The sequence below is a fragment of the Mustela putorius genome, unplaced genomic scaffold, assembly GCF_011764305.1.
Source record: "Mustela putorius furo isolate JIRA1106 unplaced genomic scaffold, ASM1176430v1.1 tig00000692_pilon_pilon_pilon, whole genome shotgun sequence".
Lineage (NCBI taxonomy): Eukaryota > Metazoa > Chordata > Mammalia > Carnivora > Mustelidae > Mustela > Mustela putorius.
Genome location: NW_025421446.1, coordinates 51,891 through 71,868, shown reverse-complemented (window position 1 = coordinate 71,868; position 19,978 = coordinate 51,891). Strand labels below are relative to the sequence as shown.

The following is a 19,978-nucleotide window of genomic DNA, read 5'->3' as shown; positions in this document are numbered from 1 at the left end:
AGCATGGAATGGCCTTCCATCTTTTATGTCTTCTTCAATTTCTTTCATGAGTGTTCTGTAGTTCCTTGAGTACAGATCCTTTACCTCTTTGGTTAGGTCTATTCCCAGGTATCTTATGGTTCTTGATGCTGTAGTAAATGGAATCGATTCTCTAATTTCCCTTTCTGTATTTTCATTGTTAGTGTATAAGAAAGCCACTGATTTCTGTACATTGACTTTGTATCCTGCCACATTGCTGAATTGTTTTATGGTTCTAGTAGTTTGGGGCGGAGTGTTGTGGTTTTCCCATGTAAAGAATCATGTCATCTGTGAAGAGAGAGAGTTTCTCTTCTTCATTGCCAATTTGGATACCTTTTATTTCTCTTTGTTGTCAGATTGCTGTTGCTAGGACTTCTAATACTATGTTGAACAAGAGTGGTGAGAGTGGGCATCCTTGTCATGTTCCTGATCTCAACGAGAAGGCTGCAAGCTTTTCCCCATTGAGAATGATATTGGCTGTGGGTCTTTCATAGATAGATTTGATGAAGTTCAGAAATGTTCCCTCTATCCCTATACTTTGAAGCATTTTAATCAGGAATGGATGCTGGATTTTGTCAAATGCTTTTTCTGCATCAATTGAGAGGACAATGTGGTTCTTCTCTCTTCTCTTATTAATTTGTTCTATCACATTGATTGATTTGCAAATGCTGAACCATCCTTGTAGCCCAGTAATGAATCCCACCTGGTCATGGTGGATAATATGTTTAATGTGCTATTGTATCCTGTTTGCTAGAATCTTGTTGAGAATCTTAGCATCCATATTCACATTGAGATATCAACTTACACCAGTTAGAATGGCCAAAATTAGCAAGACAGGAAACAACATGTGTTGGAGGGGATGTGGAGAAAGGGGAACCCTCTTACACTGTTGGTGGGAATGCAAGCTGGTGCAGCCACTTTGGAAAACAGTGTGGAGACTCCTCAAGAAATTAAAAATAGAGCTTCCCTATGACCCTGCAATTGCACTACTGGGGATTTACCCCAAAGAAACAGATGTAGTGAAAAGAAGGGCCATCTGTACCCCAATGTTTATAGCAGCAATGGCCATGATCGCCAAATTGTGGAAAGAGACAAGATGCCCTTCAACGGATGAATGGATAAGGAAGATGTAGTCCATATTCACTATGGAGTTTTATGCCTCCATCAGAAAGGATGAATACCCAACTTTTGTAGCAACATGGACGGGACTGGAAGAGATTATGCTGAGTGAAATAAGTTAAGCAGAGAGTCAATTATCACATGGTTTCACTTATTTGTGGAGCATAGCAAATAGCATGGAGGACAAGGAGAGTTAGAGAGGAGAAGGGAGTTGAGGGAAATTGGAAGTGGAGGTGAACCATGAGAGACTATGGACTCTGAAAAACAATCTGAGGGTTTTGAAGGGGCAAGGGGTGGGAGGTTGGGGCAACCAGGTGGTGGGTATTGGAAAGGGCACGGATTGCATGGAGCACTGGGTGTGGTACAAAAACAATGAATACTGTTACACTGAAAATAAATTTAAAATTTTTTTTAAAAGATATCAATTATTCCCAAAATGATCTATGGATTCAATGAAATCTCAATCAAAATCCCAGTGGGACTTTTTTGGGAGAAATTGGAAAGCTAATTTTCAAATTTATCTGGAAATGCAAAAGATTTACACTAGACAAAGTTGGAGTAACACTGTTTAAGATGTATTATAAAAGTACAAATGATCAAAATAATGTGGCATTGACATTAAATTAAACTAATAGATCAATGGAAGAAAACAGCATCCAGAAATAGTTCTGATTTCCAACAAAAGCAATTGAGTGGTGAAAGGATAGTAATTTTAAAACATGGTGCTGGAATAACTGAATGCCCATATCAGAAAAATAAATTTAGTATCTCAACAACCTCTCAAAATACATAAAAATGAACTCAAAATGGGTCATCAATTATAAAACCTGAAACTATAGGATACATAAAATACTAACACAGGGGGAAATCCTTCTGACTCTGGCTTAGGCAAACTTCTTAAGTACAACACCAAAAGCATTTAAACAACAAATTCCTAACCTGGACTCCACCAAATTTAAAATATCTGCTCTTGGAAAAAAACTGTCAAGAGAATGAAAACAGAAGCCACAGACTAGGAGGAAATATTGTCAAAGCTTATATCTGTTGAAGGACTTGCAACTAGAATATATCTTTTTTAAAAACACTCAAAATATCAATAATAAGAAAACAAATGACCCAACTAAAACATGGAAAAATATTTGAGCACACACAGAACAGAACATATACAAATATAAAATAAGCAAATGAAAATCTTTTCAACGTCACTTCTCATTAAGGAATTACAAATTAAAACCATGATGTGCTACCACCATATGTATACCAGAATCACTACAATTAAAAAGAACAACTCTACCAATGTTGGTGGTGATATAAAGGAACCAGAGCTCTCAAATACTGCTAGTGTGAATATATAATGGTAAACAGTTTGCCATTATCTTAAAATTGTAAGCATGTATCTACCATTTCATAAAGCTGTTACACCCCTAGCTACTTACCTAGGAGAAAAAAGCATGTGACATACAAACTCTTATACATTAATGTTCCTAGCAGTTTTATTCATAATGACACAAAATTGGAAGCGACCCGAACATCCATCAAAAGCCCAAACACATGAGCAAATTCCTGTCTGTCCATATAACAGAATATGACTCAGCAAGAAAAAGAAATAATGCCTCAATAGATACAACAACATGGATTTATCTCAAAATACTTGTGCTGAGTGAAAAAAAAACTAAACCAAAAAAAAAGTAAGGTATGATTCCATATACATATATGTATTCCATATACATTCCAAATATGTATTCCATATACATATATATGTACATATATATATGAAAAGTACAAACATCTATAGCAAGACATAGATCAGTGGTTACCTGGGAAGTGATGTCAGGAAATTCCTATGATGTAGGAATTTCAAAGGGGAACACTTAGGGAAGTTGGAGATAGATTTGTGGTTTGGCTAATTAATGAGGCAATTAATTGATTTGTTAATATATCGTTCTACCTATGTGAGATTTAAAACAAAGACAATATTTCAACTTGTAGAGGACACACAAACACACACACACACAAAAATTATGGTAGACCCCCAAGGGAAGGGCATAATGAGCAGAAAGATGTCTCTTGACACTGTTTTCCTTTCAGAAGCAGTAAATGGATCCTCAAGGATCAAAAAAAAAAAAAAAAAAACCTGGGTTACTTCCTGACAGACTCTGTTTATAACCCCTTCATCCTTCCACAAACCACTTCCACTTCTTTTCTCCTCCCTGGTCACTGCCATCTCTCTAAGGAAATGAAAAAAGCAGCTTTTGAGAAGTTTCAGTTTGGAATTCCCCCTTGCTGATTCAGGTAAAGAGGTTACAAGTATTTAGAAGAGCCAAAGCCATAATCTACAAGCTTCTAGCCACAGCCAGTTAGTTCTTAAGCTTTTACAGGTCAGGCACGGGTCAAGGTACTGCTACAGACATTTATCTCATCCAGTAATCTTTACTACAGCCCTTTAAAAGAGCATTATTGCACACCTGGGTGGCTCAGTCAGTTAAGTGGCTGCCTTTGGCTCAGGTCATGATCCTAGGATCCTGGGATCGAGTCCCCCATCAGGCTCCCTGCTCAGCAGAGAGCCTGTTTCTCCCACCCTCTGCTTACTTGTACTCTCTCTCTCTCTCTCTGTCAAATAAGTAAATAAATATAATTTTTAAGGGCATTTATAAGGCCCAATTTATCACTAAAGAACTGAGTATTAATTTCCTATGGCTCATTTAAAAAGCTCTTGACCCTAAATATAGTGCTTTTTTCCCCATTATGCACAGCTGCTTATCACTCATCCCAATCAGCAAAATTATCCTTACTCTTCAGTATTTTCTAGATTACCCAGTATTACAGATGTGACAGCACCCTCAGTGAAACTACACAAACTAGCTAGAGGGAGCTGAGCTGTCGTGAGTCATCTCCAGACTGGCTGTGAAGAGAGGGCCAACACACAGACACACCATGGTCAGGAAATGTCTTCCTTGAACTGTGTATCACATGACCTGGCTCACTCACTCACTCAGTCCATCTTAACCGTTCCCAGGTAGACTAATTTAACAAGTCAGCAAATGTTGTGCATTAACTCAGTCCACTAACTCAGCCTGGGGTCATAAACACACTGACGTTCACAGCGCCCTCTGCAGTTGACACAGCGGGAATAACCAGTTTTGTTTCACTTTTGTTTTGTTTTGTTTTGACCCACTGGATTCCACCCACTGGAATATAAGGTCTTGCTCAACTTGGGGCAGGTAAACATCATAGTTTCTTCCCTACAGAAGAGCTAAGTGATAAAAGGTGAGTAGCAGTACAGTCCTGTTAAACATATTAGATTGAGCATAAAATGGTGATGATGGCCATTCCTGTTTTCTCTAGAACAGCTTTGTGAGACTTCCTGACACAGAGCTTTTACTCAGAGTTTTACTCAAAAGTCCAACATGATTGGTTTTTATGTCTTTAAGAAGTAATATGCTGCTGCTTAGAAAACAGAGGGTAGAGGAGCAAAAGCAGAAGCAAGGATTTCTGTTAGGTGGTGCTGCAGAAGTCCAAGGAAGGAAGGAGGGCTATTTGAACTTGGGAGACAACAATGAAGACAAAGAAAAGTATCTGACATGAGTCATAGTTCAGAAGCAGAAACATCTTGCTGATGAATTGGATGTGAGGGGTAAAAGAAAGGAAGAGAAGCAATATTAGACTAGACCAGGAAAAGTAAGTTCTTGAACATCAAGCCATTCAAAGTGCTGAAAATATATTCAGGTGATGGAAAAAGTGGTTATTACCAAAAATAACCTTAGAAACATCCTGCAAAGCACTTTGATTAAAAATGCCCCAACCGAAGGGGTGCCTGGCTGGCTCAGTTTGGTAAGCATCTGACTCTTGATCTCAGCTTCGGTCTCCATCTCATCAACATGGTTCAAGCCCCATGCTGGGCATGGTGCCTACTTTAAAAGAGAGAGAAAGAATAAAAAGAAAAAGGAAGAAAGAAAGGCCCCAACCACAATTATTAATAAATTATTTTGACCTAATGAAAACTGAATGACTACTAAAACTGTTAAGCCTAAAAAGGACCTTTTTTAGTTTTACGGAATTTAGAGTCCATAAGCGGCTCTCACACGTTAAAGCAAATTTTATTTCAAGTCCCTCCTTCCATTCACCAGCAGTCATGTCTTGTCATAGCTTCAACATTTATTAACAGCCCCATTCAAAGAACAGGGCATTTGGGAAAATGGTTGCTTCAGAAAAGACTACATTCTGAAAATGTTCATCCTCAATGTGAGAGTAAGGTAAAATAATGCAAATGTATACTAGTTATTTTATGTCTGGTTTAAGTTTGCCTTCAAAAGATGAATACTTGGTATCTGAAACTTAACCTCATTCCAAGTCACATGTTCTTAAAATCAGAGAAGAAAGGGCATTTAGAAAGTATAAGTCTATGATACAAGAACCAGAACCTGTTCCTCCCACAGCTAAGGCACTAAAACACCCATTGGAATATAAGACATAAACTAGCAGGATCCTGGGAAATTCTTTTGGGCACATGAGTTCCCCATGTCATGAAAATCGTGTAAAATCCAGAAATAGATGTGGTTCAGAGAGGGAAGCTTTCGTACACAGTTTACAAGTTGCAAACTGCTACTCAATTTTGCTGGTCCCCTATCACAAATCTTCCTCTCAAATCAACGCAAAAATATACTATCATCAACTACTTGTCCTCTGACACCTTCTGTCATTTTATTCAGAGAAATCTTACTCTTTTTGAATACTCCAACAGACCACTGTCAGACTCCTTGGATAACTATGCCAACTCTCAGAAATAATTTGATTAACTGATCCTACATTCCACATAATGCAAATGGATATTTTTCATGTTCCTCAGGCATCCCCCATTCACAGAGGCTGCCATAACCAAGACCCAGGATTGAAGGTAGGGCTATTTGTATTGTTGTTTTTTTTTTTAACTCAGAAAAACATAAAGCCATTATGCAAATGCATGAACATCCAAGCTCATTCTGCCTTGAGGCACTCCCAAGCAGTCACTAGAAGGGAGTTTTCTCTTTTTTTCAAGTTTCCTGCTGCATGTACCTTAACATTAGAGAAATAGCATCAGATTCCACAGTTCTTATCACTAGAATAGAAATAGAACATTTCTACAAAACAGAAAATTTTGTAGAGTCATATCCCCAACCCAAACCATCAAGGACTTCTTCCTACAAAACCACATTAATGCTCATCCTATCCCTCAACTGTATCTGACTTAGATGGCTGGGGAACTATATTAACAGAGGTGAGCTGCAGCTGTTTCCTACAACTCGAATGTTTACTCCCAAAGCATTCCCAAATAGAATAAGTGGGTTTGTTAACTCCCTCAAAACAGAAAAGTGATGCCAATAGTCCCACGTGTTGCTGCTCCGAGGCCACACAATCTGAGTCAGCTTTGCCTACAAGCAGCTCTGTTGGTGTGATCTCCTTCTGGGAACTGAGAAAAGTACATTATTCATTCATTTTATGAGTATTTATTAAAAGCTGCCTAAATGCAAAACACTATAATTCCCAATTACTTCTGGTAAACTAGCTTACACAAACTAATCTCAAGCCTATGAAAAAGTTCCTTTTCAGGAAGATACTTCTGAGTGAGCCACTTCAAAGAATTTTCTCTTGGGAGAGTCATATCAGAAAAGTAGGCACGGAAAAGAATGCCTTAGTTAAGTTACAAGGCTGATCACAAGTCTCAGTGGTCATGTAAGATGGACAACTAACTTCCCAGATGTGGCTGTAAATTACATCATGCATTACAATGTTCTCATAAATCAAGTTTGGGAACTGTTTTCTTTTTTTTTTTTTTTTCCCCTCACTTCTGGACTACTGTAGGACAATTTTTGATAGAACCACCTACTCTGGAAAAAACAATACTGACAAGAAGACAACTATTCTGTCCAGTATCACCAGAAAAAAAATAAATAAAAGGGTGAAGTCGTTAAAACACAGTCTATATAGCATTCCCCAGGCCCTGGTACACATTGACCTTAACATTATAAAAAAATGTAGACAATCAGAGCCCTCATATACAACCAATGGAAGTGAAAAAAGGCACAACAATGACCCAACACTGCTTAGTTAAATAAAGTTGAAGATTCACACAGTCTATGGCCCAGCCTATAGAAATGAATGCAAGTGTAAACCAGGAAAATGAACTATATATTCATAGTAGAATTATTCCTGATAGTTCCAAAGTGAACATAATTCATACTGGTGGTTTATTCATAGAATGTAATAATAGAATTATTCCTGATAGCTCCAAAGTAGACATAATTCATAGTGGTGGTTTGTTCATTGAATGTAATAGTATAGAGATGTAAAAATGGGGAAACTACAGAGAACGCAATAACATTAATTTCTCAAACCTACTGTTAAACAAAAGAAGCCAGCCAAAAAGTATAATTCCATTTATGTAAAGTAAAAAAATAAGCAAAACCAAATACTTCCCTATAGAGAAGCATACTTAGTTATTAAAATAAAGAAAAACAAGGAAGTCATTACCATTAGGAAAGGAGAACGTTACAGTTGGAAGGATAGAGAGGCAGAAGATACTGATTGGGATGGAATATGAGGGAAGATTCTAGGGTGCAAATGATAGTCTATCTCTTGACCTCAGGGGTAGTTACTGCAGAGGTTTATGTATAATATTAAAGTTATAAGCTATGTATTAAGCATGTTGTGGCATATATTTTACAATAAAGAAACATCTCTATCTATCCACTGATATTCACCTGCTTCTTGTGGCTTTCAGTCCAACAACTAAACTAGAACAGTATTTCAGGATTAGACAAAAATAGCAATTACTGAGATATAAGTGTTTATCGCATTCCACAAGGTGGTTTTGATACATATCTGGGTCCCCATCTACACAGACATTCAATAATGTGATGGTCTTTTCACAGCTCCCAGACCCATGAAAATCTCTGACACCCCCAACACCTCCAGCACCATCACTGGCTTCATCCTTCTGGGCTTCCCTTGCGCCAGGGAAGGGCAGATCCTCCTCTTTCTGCTATTCTCTGCTGTCTACCTCCTGACCCTCATGGGCAATGGGTCTATCATCTGTGCTGTGTACTGGGATCAGAAACTCCATACTCCCATGTACCTCTTGCTCGCCAACTTCTCCTTCCTAGAGATCTGCTATGTCACCTCCACTGTCCCCAACATGTTGGCCAACTTCCTCTCTGACACCAAGGTCATCTCCTTCTCTGGGTGCTTTCTCCAGTTCTACTTTTTCTTCTCCTTGGGTGCTGTAGAATGCTTTTTCTTGGCTATTATGGCATTTGATCGGTACCTTGCCATCTGCCGGCCTCTACATTATCCAACCATTATGACAGGACGTCTCTGCACCAATCTTGTGGTCACCTGCTGGATACTTGGTTTCTTCTTGTTCTTGATTCCCATCATCATCATCTCCCAAATGTCATTCTGTGGATCCAGGATCATTGAACACTTCCTGTGCGATCCAGGTCCCCTGTTGGCCCTCACCTGTGCTAGAGTCCCTGTAATAGAGTTAACTATGTCCACCTTAAGTTCTCTGCTCTTATTTATTCCCTTTCTCTTTATCATGGGGTCCTATGCTCTGGTCCTGAGAGCTGTGTTGAGGGTCCCTTCAGCAGCTGGACGAAGAAAAGCTTTCTCTACCTGTGGGTCCCACCTGGCTGTAGTTTCACTGTTCTATGGCTCAGTGATGGTCATGTATGTGAGCCCAACATCTGAGCGTGAGGTTGTGATGCAGGAGATGGTGACATTGTTTTATTCCATAGTAACTCCACTTATCAACCCTGTAATATATAGTCTGAGGAACAAAGATATGAAACATGCTATAACGAAATTATTAGGACCCTAAAAGTAAGAGTCTTCGTTTAAAAGATTTGGGGACAGATCTGTTTTTAATTTCTTAGTTAAAAAGAAGACACATCACTCAGAAAATTGTCTATATTGTTTTTGAACTTTACACACCATACAATTTATTTGCTGGATTTATGGGGCTATAAGGAATCTCAGAGATGCACTCTATCTTGGAATTCAGCCTCTAATTCTTTATTTGTATTTAACCTTACAAATTACACAATGTTATAATTATATTGCAAAACCTAAGGTTTTCTGTTATGCTTTCATTAATGACAAATTGGCCTTATTCTTCTAGCTGAACTTAAATTTTGCCCTCCAGAACATCTGTCATGGTAGCATCAATTATAGACAAAATATTAATATCGTGTGTGTATGTATGTGGTGTGTGTATGTGTGTATATATAGAGATATATAGGCATATATATATTTTTTTCAGATCATTAAGAAAAGTTACATTGGCACAAAAGAAAAAGCGCCATATGTATGAAAAAATAATTAGCACGTTTCAAATATGTAAAAAGACATTTTATTTTATTCAGAATTAAAGAGATAAAAATTGACAAATATCAAACATGATGTTAGGGAAAACAGCAATTTCTTCGTTTGCTAGTAGACTGTACATTTTTACAACAGCTTTGGAGGACATTTTGACACAAACTATCAAAATTTAAAAGGCATTTCTTTTGACTCAGCAATTCTACTCTTAGATACTGATCTCGGTAGTATACTCACATATAAGAAAAAATGGCATATGTACAAGAATATGGAGTACTGTTTCTAATAGCAAAATGTTAAACCAATCTAAATTCCTCTCAATTAAGGACTGATTCAATTCCTATATATCCATAGAATGAAATAAACAATATACCTGTAAAAAATGAAGATCTGTACATGTCTATTGATCTAAATCAATCCTCAATGTACATAATTAAATGAAAAGCAAGATGGAAAAGTTTCTACCTTGGGCTATCTTTCAGGTGGAGAAAGATTATGGGTAAGTATATGTTTTGTGTTTATAAATACATCATATTTTTGCTTTTCTTTCCTTTGCATTTGGATACATATCTTGAAAGAAGTTGCTGTGTCTGATATCATAGAGGTTACTGCCTATGTTCTCCTCTAAAGATTCTGATGGATTCCTGTCTTACATTGAGGTCTTTTATCCATTTCGAGTTTATCTTTGTGTATGGTGTAAGAGAATGGTCGAGTTTCATTCTTCTACATATAGCTGTCCAGTTTTCCCAGCACCATTTATTGAAGAGACTGTCTTTTTTCCACTGTATATTTTTTCCTGCTTTGTCGAAGATTATTTCACCATAGAGTTGAAGGTCCATATCTGGGCTCTCTACTCTGTTCCACTGGTCTACGTGTCTGTTTCTATGCCAGTGCCATGCAGTCTTGGTGATCACAGCTTTGTAGTATAGCTTGAAATCAGGTAACATGATGCTGCCAGTTTTATTTTTGTTTTTCAACATTTCCTTAGCGTTTCGGGGTCTCTTCTGATTCCATACAAATTTTAGGATTATTTGCTCCAGCTTTTTGAAAAATACCGGTGGAATTTTGATCAGAATGGCATTAAAAGTATAGATTGCTCTAGGCAGTATAGACATTTTAACAATGTTTATTCTTTCGATCCAAGAGCATGGAATGGTCTTCCATATTTTTGTGTCTTCTTCAATTTCTTTCATGAGTGTTCTGTAGTTCCTCGAGTACGGATCCTTTACCTCTTTGGTTAGGTCTATTCCCAGGTATCTTATGGTTCTTGGTGCTATAGTAAATGGAATCGATTCTCTAATTTCCCTTTCTGTATTTTCATTGTTAGTGTATAAGAAAGCCACTGATTTCTGTACATTGACTTTGTATCCTGCCACGTTGCTGAATTGTTGTATGAGTTCTAGTAGTTTGGGGGTGGAATGTTTTGGTTTTCCCATATAAAGAATCATGTCATCTGTGAAGAGAGAGAGTTTGTCTTCTTTATTGCCAATTTGGATACCTTTTATTTCTCTTTGTTGTCTGATTGCTGTTGCTAGGACTTCTAATACTATGTTGAACAAGAGTGGTGAGAGTGGGCATCCTTGTCATGTTCCTGATCTCAACGAGAAGGCTTCAAGCTTTTCCCCATTGATATTGGATGTGTGTGATATTTTTTCATGTGTCTGATAGGCATTTGTTGTCTTTTAATGATCAGAAGTGCCCCTCAACTCCCTCCAATTAGATTCTACAGTTTAATACTTCACTTCAAGTATCTGGTGTGGCACCATCCACCCAACAAAAGTGAGATAAATCCTTCCAAATCATAGTTTTGGCAGACCTTAGTGTCCTTAGGCAGACTTCAGTGTCAAGAAAATTATTTTGCATTCAAACATCAAAGACTTTCAATGAATAAATCACTGAAAAAAAATTGGCTCTTATTCATAAGAGGATATCAATTCTCATGACTCAAAAAGTGTTGTAACCACTTAAAAGAAAAAAAAATTTTCTACCATACAGAAATGATGCTGAGAGAATGAGCAAACCTCAAGTCATAAACCCTTATGAAACTTTTGCTCATTGATGCTGTGTAGCCAACAAAAAATTATTAACAAGAGTACAGTTTCATTACAGATGGCTCCAAACCAAAAACAGAAGGAAAACATCATGAAATATGTCATCTAGGTACACTCATACCCATGTACACATGCACACATAGACATAAAAGTAATAAAAATGAAAGGGTCTGAAAGTTTGCTTCATCTCTCTCAGCAATAAGTCACTTGAAAGAAGAAAGAAAATTTCAACAATCATGCCAACTTTTAGGGCCATCTGTTAAGAGTCTGAAATAACCAAAGAGCTACATGCAGAGGAGGCTTCTAGAACTTTGGCATTCCATCCCATACCTCGTGTTCTCTCCTCCTGGGACTTCTTCACCATGAAATGGAATTTACTTATCAGTGTCATATTAGAATCACAGAGTGAACATGGGAGAAAATTTGTCATTATAAGAAGGAATGGCTCCTTTCTACCCATGGAGTGAATCAGTAGGAATGAGAACAAGAAATCTGATGACATGACTCTGATACTGACATACATGAGAATCTAAAACTTTTGGCGGGTTCAAAACTATGAATAAAATTAAATGTGAAACAACAAAAAATAAATTTAAAAGGTCATGGCTATCAGACACATAAAAAAAGTGTTCATCATCACTAGCCATCAGGGAGATTCAAATTAAAACTACATTGAGATACCACCTTACACCAGTTAGAATGGCCAAAATTAGCAAGACAGGAAACAACATGTGTTGGAGAGGATGTGAAGAAAGGGGAACCCTCTTACACTGTTGGTGGGAATGCAAGCTGGTGCAGCCACTTTGGAAAACAGTGTGGAGATTCCTCAAGAAATTAAAAATAGAGCTTCCCTATGACCCTGCAATTGCACTACTGGGGATTTACCCCAAAGATACAGATGTAGTGAAAAGAAGGGCCATCTGTACCCCAATGTTTATAGCAGCAATGGCCACGGTCTCCAAACTGTGGAAAGAGCCAAGATGCCCTTCAACGGATGAATGGATAAGGGAAATGTGGTCCATATACACTATGGAGTATTATGCCTCCATCAGAAAGGATGAATACCCACCTTTTGTAGCAACATGGACGGGACTGGAAGAGATTATGCTAAGTTAAATAAGTCAAGCAGAGAGTCAATTATCATATGGTTTCACTTATTTGTGGAGCATAAAAAATAGCATGGAGGACAAGGGGAGATGGAGAGAAGGGAGTTGAGGGAAATTGGAAGTCCCTCACATGAGAGACTGTGGACTCTGAAAAATAATCTGAGGGTTTTGAAGGGGTGGGGGGGTGGGAGGTTGGGGGAACCAGGTGGTGGGTATTAGGGCACGGATTGCATGGGGCACTGGGTGTGGTGCAAAAACAATGAATACTGTTAAGCTGAAAAGAAATAAAAAATTAAAAAAAAAAAAAAAAGGTCATGTCCCATCTCAACTGGTGTCGCTACAGTAATTGCACCATCAAAAGAGTAACCTGTCCAAACAACAAAATAAACATCTGTTCTAGGAAAACCATGAGAATACCTGATCATCACTGAACAAACTAACTCCAAAAGGACAATCAAGGGGCTCCTGAGGGAAGGGAACACACTAGGGAAATAACTGACAATCCTCTCATAAATTCTCACTTTTGGGATTCACAGGAGACTATGTCCCCTAGGGGGAATCAGACACAGATTTCAGAGAAACACAGATAAGTATCCCATTGTATAGCAAACATGCCAATTTCTCTCCAAAGCAATATCGTGTGTGCAGCAATGTAAGCACCTTCTCTGAGCTGCTTTTCACCCGGGATGTCATGCCCTCCATCGTGCTTGCCTTCTGCTGCAGTGAAAACGGAAGATTCAAGTCCCACCTGCCAGATCTGTAAGGAGGTAGGTTCAGAAGACATACAAATATAGAACAGTTCTTAGGGGTCCCTTTTAGCTCTGCCTTCTTTTATGTGGTTGTGCAGCACCTCCCGTTAGGTGAAGAATGTAAGGAGGTTCATCTTTACAGCTAAGAGGGCTGGCAATCAGGGAAGTGAGAGAGGGAGGATGAGGAAGTATGAAAGTCCATCCTTATTAACCAAAAGTGCATCCAGTCAGAACCAGGTTTTGGGGGGAAATAGCATGTGAGTGAAGTGACATCTGGAAAGGACTGACAAAGTGGCTGTGCAGAGCAGGACCCAAAAAACTTCAGCTCGCCCTGACTTTTTAGCCATGTTTGACTCTGACACAGAACAAATGATCAGGTATCTTGAGGACAAAGAACATGACTGAGCATTCCAGGGTGGTGGGTTCACTCCCACACAGCTTACAAAGCCTTGTAAGTCTCATACACAATGATCAACAAATACTTCCTCCTTTTATATCTCTTTCCCCATGGTTTCTTTGGCTTCTGCATTTCTCTGAATACGTGCTACAGAGGAATTAACTCACAGTTTGGTTTTGCCAATCATGATCAAGTCAGAAAGAAGAGCCTTACAGCGAAGTGTGATGTGAAAAATTCTGAATGACTCCAATGTCTGTGTCACTAATTGCAATCATCAAGATTATCCTCAAAACTACGGGCATTACACAACCAGGAAAGTAATGCATTTTATAACTCATACATTAGTAAACATTCTTAGCTAGAATACTTTTATTAAAGGCATCTGAATCTCTGTTCTGCATTATATTTTATGAATAAATATCATCACTCGGTCACGTCACTTGGGTCATTTAGGCCCAAATGATGACTGCCCCCCAGTAATGGAAGGGGTCCTAAAATAAATGAACAAGACAAAACTACTAACAACAGAATTGTAGGCAATCTCTTACGCTTTGTTTTGCTTTTCTCACCATGGAAATCACACAACATCTAAGTCTCAGACAAGCAAGTTTCCTCAAAGATTCTCCTTCAATTTCCCAAAAACAATGCTGATCTTCCACATCTAGAGTAGGATTGGGCTGACAGAGGGGGTGAATAAGTAGAAGGGGAATCTTTGTCCAGAGGGACAGTTTATGGCTCTCAGCACTGTTCTTGGTTTCTAGAGACTTCTGCTTAGGAGTATCTGATGTTTGTGAGCCTCTGAATCTATCCATAATCATAAGAAGAGAGGCCTTCTAGGACACTTAGTGACACTTCAGACAAAACCCTCAAAAATCCTTAAATAATAGACTAGATATGTTGCTCAGTTTTTCTATCTATAATTAGATATTTAACCTAAACCAAGGTTTTACAGAAGTATTTTAATTCAGCAGGTAGAAGATGGAACTGATATGAAAGCCACTACATAGATGTCTAGTTAACAAAACATGATGAACACTGAAGAATAGATGGTACGTGTGATGTTTTTTGTCCAGTTACCAGATGACCTTAAGACACCAACACTGATCCAGAATAACAGTGAAATGCATAAAGATTTGTGTGCTGTTTCTCTCTCTTCTGATACCTAACATTTGTGTCTCTAATTCCAAAGATTTAAGTAATTGAAATTCTGTGTCCAATAACAAGGGTCTATATAGCTCTTAATCTATAGATAAAGATACATGATGTTCATACCTACTTACATTTGTGAGTGCTGTCATCAACCTTCTCTAAGCTGCTTATCACAGAACATCCTGTCTTTTACTGTGAGAAAACTCTGAAAGAGAAATGAGAGAATACAAAGTTTCAAAGTCTGATCATACCAAGCACTCTCTGAAATTCACAGACTTCAGCAGCATAGTTATCTTATTAATCTAATGGAATAATAGAATGAATCTAAGGGAGCTAGGGATCTCCACAAAGGAAATAATCTTGAAGATGAAAGAGTAAGACCACCTTTGTCATTGTCACTTTTCTTCTCCTCCCCTTAGGAAGCCATGAATAGGTCAGGAGTCAGCACAGTGACTGAATTCATACTCCTGAGTTTTCCGTGCTCCAAAGAGGTTCAGGTCATCCTCTTCATGCTGTTCTTGGTGTCCTACATCCTGACACTGATGGGGAATGGAGCCATTGTCTGTGCAGTGAAGCTGGATCGCAGGCTTCACACTCCCATGTACATTCTGCTAGCCAACTTTGCATTCCTGGAGATCTGCTACATCAACACAACTGTTCCCAACATGTTAAAGAACTTCTTATCTGAGACCAAAACCATCTCTTTCATGGCTTGTTTCTTCCAATTCTACTTCTTCTTCTCCATGGGTATCACTGAGACCCTCTTACTGCCCCTCATGGCTTTTGATCGTTACCTGGCCATCTGCCAGCCTCTCCATTATCCTGTCATTATGAACAACCACCTCTGCATGAACCTGGTGGCCCTGTGCTGGGTCACAGCTTTCCTCTGCTATCCGATCCCTATCTATTTTATCACACAACTCCCTTTTTGTGGCCCCAACACCATTGACCACTTTGTATGTGACCCTGGGCCTCTGCTGGCCCTGTCCTGCATCCCTGCCCCTGGAATTGAGCTTTCCTGTTCTATATTGAGCTCTCTTATTATATTCATCACCTTCTTCTTCATTCTTGGGTCCTATACCCTGGTTCTCAGAGCAGTGTTGCGTGTCCCTTCAGCAGCTGGCCGACGTAAGGCCTTCTCCACCTGTGGTTCCCACCTGGCTGTGGTGTCTCTCTTCTATGGATCCATCATGGTGATGTACATTAGCCCAACCTCTGGTAATCCAGGTGGGATACAGAAGATTGTAACTTTGTTCTACTCATTGGTGACCCCACTTATAAACCCCCTGATCTATAGTCTCCGAAATAAAGACATGAAAGCTGCCTTGAGAAAAATTCATATGTGCACAGGAATTAGTCAAAGCAAATGAGAGTTCATGAGTTGGTCAAAATCAGAATTAATTCTTTTCCCCATTTCCATTACCACCTAAAAAGTAGTTGTTTATTCATCTGTCCCTTGAAACACAGACTCAAATTTATCTATTTCTGCCAGGTCACATAATGGAACACAGTATGACAAATTAAATCACACCTTGTCCTCGAATCATGATTTTGTATATTGTAATTGGGATAAATGACCTGGATGCCTGACCTCCAATAACCGCTTGTCCACTTATCTGTGATTAACTTAGTCCCTGGCCTCATGCTTTTCTGGCCTCTATTAAGTGCATCCATTCTTATACTTGGTTTTTCTTGCTTAGACATCTCTGTTCTACTCCTTAGAAGGGTATTCATACCTTTGTAGCACTGATAAAAAGTAACAAGTGCCAATTAAATCATTACTGAGCTAGCATTTTTATTTAATTGACATCCAAAACACCAACAATGACCTAAAGCACTGTCTCCCAAAACTGTTTCATAATTACTTAGGGAGCTCTTTAAAGAACAGATTGTCACTATAAATATTGGGGTACAGATGGCCCTTCTTTTCACTACATCTGTATCTTTGGGATAAATACCCAGTAGTACAATTGCAGGGTCATAGAGAAGCTCTATTTTAAATTTCTTTAGGAATCTCCACACTGTTCTCCAAATTGGCAGCACCAACTTGCATTCCCACCAACAGTGTAAGAGGGTTCCCCTTTCTCCACATCCTCTCCAACACACGTTGTTTCCTGTCTTGCTAATTTTGGCCATTCTAACTGGTGTAAGGTGGTATCTCAATGTGGTTTTAATTTGAATCTCCCTGATGGGTAATGATGATGAATATTTCTTCATGTGTCTGATAGCCATTTGTATGTCTTCATTGGAGAAGTGTCTGTTCATGTCTTCTGCTCATTTTTTGACATAGCAGCGATGGCCATGGTCACCAAACTGTGGAAAGAGCCAAGATTCCCTTTAATGGATGAATGGATAAGGAAGATATGGTCCATATACACTATGGAGTATTATGCCTCCATCAGAAAGGATGAATACTCAACTTTTGTATCAACATGGACGGGACTGGAAGAGATTATGTTGAGTGAAATAAGTCAAGCAGAGAGAACCAATTATCGCATGGTTCCACTTATTTGTGGAGCATAAGTGATAACATGGAGGACATGGGGAGATGGAGAGGAGAAGGGAATTGCGGGAAATCGAAGGGGGAGGTGGACTCTGAAAAACAATCTGAGGGTTTTGAAAGGGAGGGGGTGGGGGGTTGAGGGAGCCTGGTGGTGGTATTATGGAGGGCATGTATTGTATGGAACACTGGGTGTGGTGCATAAACAATGAAACCTGTTACATTGAAAAGAAATTAATTTTTTTTAAAAAAAGTAAAATATAATAATAATAAATATAAAATCTTAAAAAAAAACAGATTGTCATTTTTTCTCTGAATCGAAATGAGAATCTTTGAAGTGGACTCCTGGAAATCCTTATTTTAGTGTTACTCAAGTGGTTCTGGTGCACCTGACCAGCACCAATCCACAAATGATCTTATATAACCACTATTTTTTTTAATTTCCAATTTCAATTTATTTTTTTATTATGTTATATTAGTCACCATACACTACATCATTAGTTTTTTATTTTTGGTCTTGTGAATAGTGTTCCATGATTGATTATTTGCATATAATACCCAATGCTCATTGCAACATGTGCTCTCCTTAATACCCATCACCAGGCTAACACATTCCCCCCACCCCAGCCCCTCTTCTCTGAAACCCTCAGATTGTTTCCTGGAGTCCAGAGTTTCTCATGGTTCATCTTCCTGAGTTCCCTCCCTTCCTTCCTTCCCCTAATGTCCTCCATGCTATTCCTTATGTTCCACATATGAATGAAACCATATAATAATTGTCTTTCTCTGCTTGACTTATTTCACTTAGCATAATCCCCTCCAGTTCCATCCATGCCAACAAAAATGGTAGGTATTCATCCTTTCTGATGGCTGAGTAATATTACATTGTCCACATGAACCACATCTTTATCCATTCATCTGTTCAAGGGCATCTCAGCTCCTTCCACAGTTTGGCTATTGTGGACATTGCTGTTATGAACATTGGGGTCCCTGTGCCCCTCCTTGTCACTACATCTGTATCTTTGGTGTAAATACCCAGTAGTTCAATTGCTAGGTCATGGGGTAGCTCTATTTTTAAATTTTTGAGGAACCTCCATACTGTTTTCCAAAGTGGCTGTACCAACTTGCATTCCCACCCACAATGTAAGAAGGTTTGCCTTTCTCCACAACCTCTCCAACATTTGTTGTTTCCTGCCTTGTTAATTTTTGCCATTCTCACTGGTGTAAGATGGTACCTCAATAGAACCACTATTTAAATAAATACATGGCGATCCTATCGGTCAAGATGGTGGAGAAGTAGCAAGCTGAGACTGCTTCAGCTAGCCGGAGATCAGCTAGATAGCTTATCTAAAGATTGCAAACACCTGAAAATCCATCGGCAGATCGAAGAGAAGAAGAACAGCAATTCTGGAAACAGAAAAACAACCACTTTCTGAAAGGTAGAACCGGCGGAGAAGTGAATCCAAAGCGACGGGAAGATAGACCCCGGGGGGAGGGGCCGGCTCCCGGCAAGCGGCGGAGCAACCGCGCACAAAATCAGGACTTTTAAAAGTCTGTTCCGCTGAGGGACATCGCTCCAGAGGCTAAACCGGGGCGAAGCCCACGCGGGGTCAGCGTGGCCTCAGGTCCCGCAGGGTCACAGAAGGATCGGGGGTGTCTGAGTGTCGCAGAGCTTGCGGGTATTGGAACGGGAAAGCCGGCTACAGAGACAGAGCCGACAGTAAGCTCGCAGCTCCGTGTTACCTTGAACCGGTCGCAGGCTCGGTGAGCTCGGAGCGCGGCCGGAGGTCAGGCAGACGGGAGTAACTGGGCGAGGTTCCCTGAGCGCGCACTGAGGAGTGCGGCCCTGGGCTCTCGGCTCCTCCGGGCCGGAGACCAGGAGGCCGCCATTTGTATTCCCGTCCTCTGGAACTCTACGGAAAGCGCTCAGGGAACAAAAGCTCCTGAAAGCAAACCCGAGCGGATTACTCACCCCGGCCCCAGGTAAGGGCGGTGTAATTCCGCCTGGGGCAAAGACACTTGAGAATCACTACAACAGGCCCCTCCCCCAGAAGATCAACAAGAAATCCAGCCGAGACCAAGTTCACCTACCAAGGAGTGCGGTTTCAATACAAGGAGAGCAGCAGAATTCCAGAGGAGGAGAAAGCCAAGCACGGAACTCATGGCTTTTTTCCTGTGATTTTTTTTTTAGTCTTGCAGTTAATTTAATTTTTTCTTTTTCATTTTTTTTTTTTCTCGCCTTCGGGTAAAAAATTTCTTTTTTTAACTGTTACCTTTTTCTTTTTTAACGATTTTTTACTAGTTTATCTAATATATATATATATATTTTACATTTTTCTTAGGTGTTTTCTTTTTTTAAAAATTCTTTTCTTTTCTTTTCTTTTTTTTTCTTTTCTTTTTGCTTTTTTCTTTCTTTCTTCCTTTTTGAACCTCTTTTTATCCCCTTTCTCCCCACTCACGATTTTGGATCTCTTCTAATTTGGATAAAGCATATTTTCCTGGGGTTGTTGCCACCCTTTTAATATTTTACTTGCCCC

At 39.2% G+C, this 19,978-nt stretch overlaps 1 protein-coding gene and 1 pseudogene across 1 annotated transcript; both read left to right on the top strand.

Moving 5' to 3' along the window:
* The first annotated feature begins 8,013 nt into the window (after positions 1-8,013).
* Positions 8,014-8,992, top strand: LOC123392902 (annotated as a pseudogene).
* Positions 8,993-15,369: 6,377 nt separating this feature from the next.
* On the top strand, positions 15,370-16,314 carry LOC101692068 (olfactory receptor 11H6-like). Its single transcript, XM_004782189.2, has one exon. It carries the CDS (start codon positions 15,370-15,372, stop codon positions 16,312-16,314), a length of 945 nt encoding a protein of 314 aa, XP_004782246.2.
* The last annotated feature ends 3,664 nt before the right edge of the window (positions 16,315-19,978 follow it).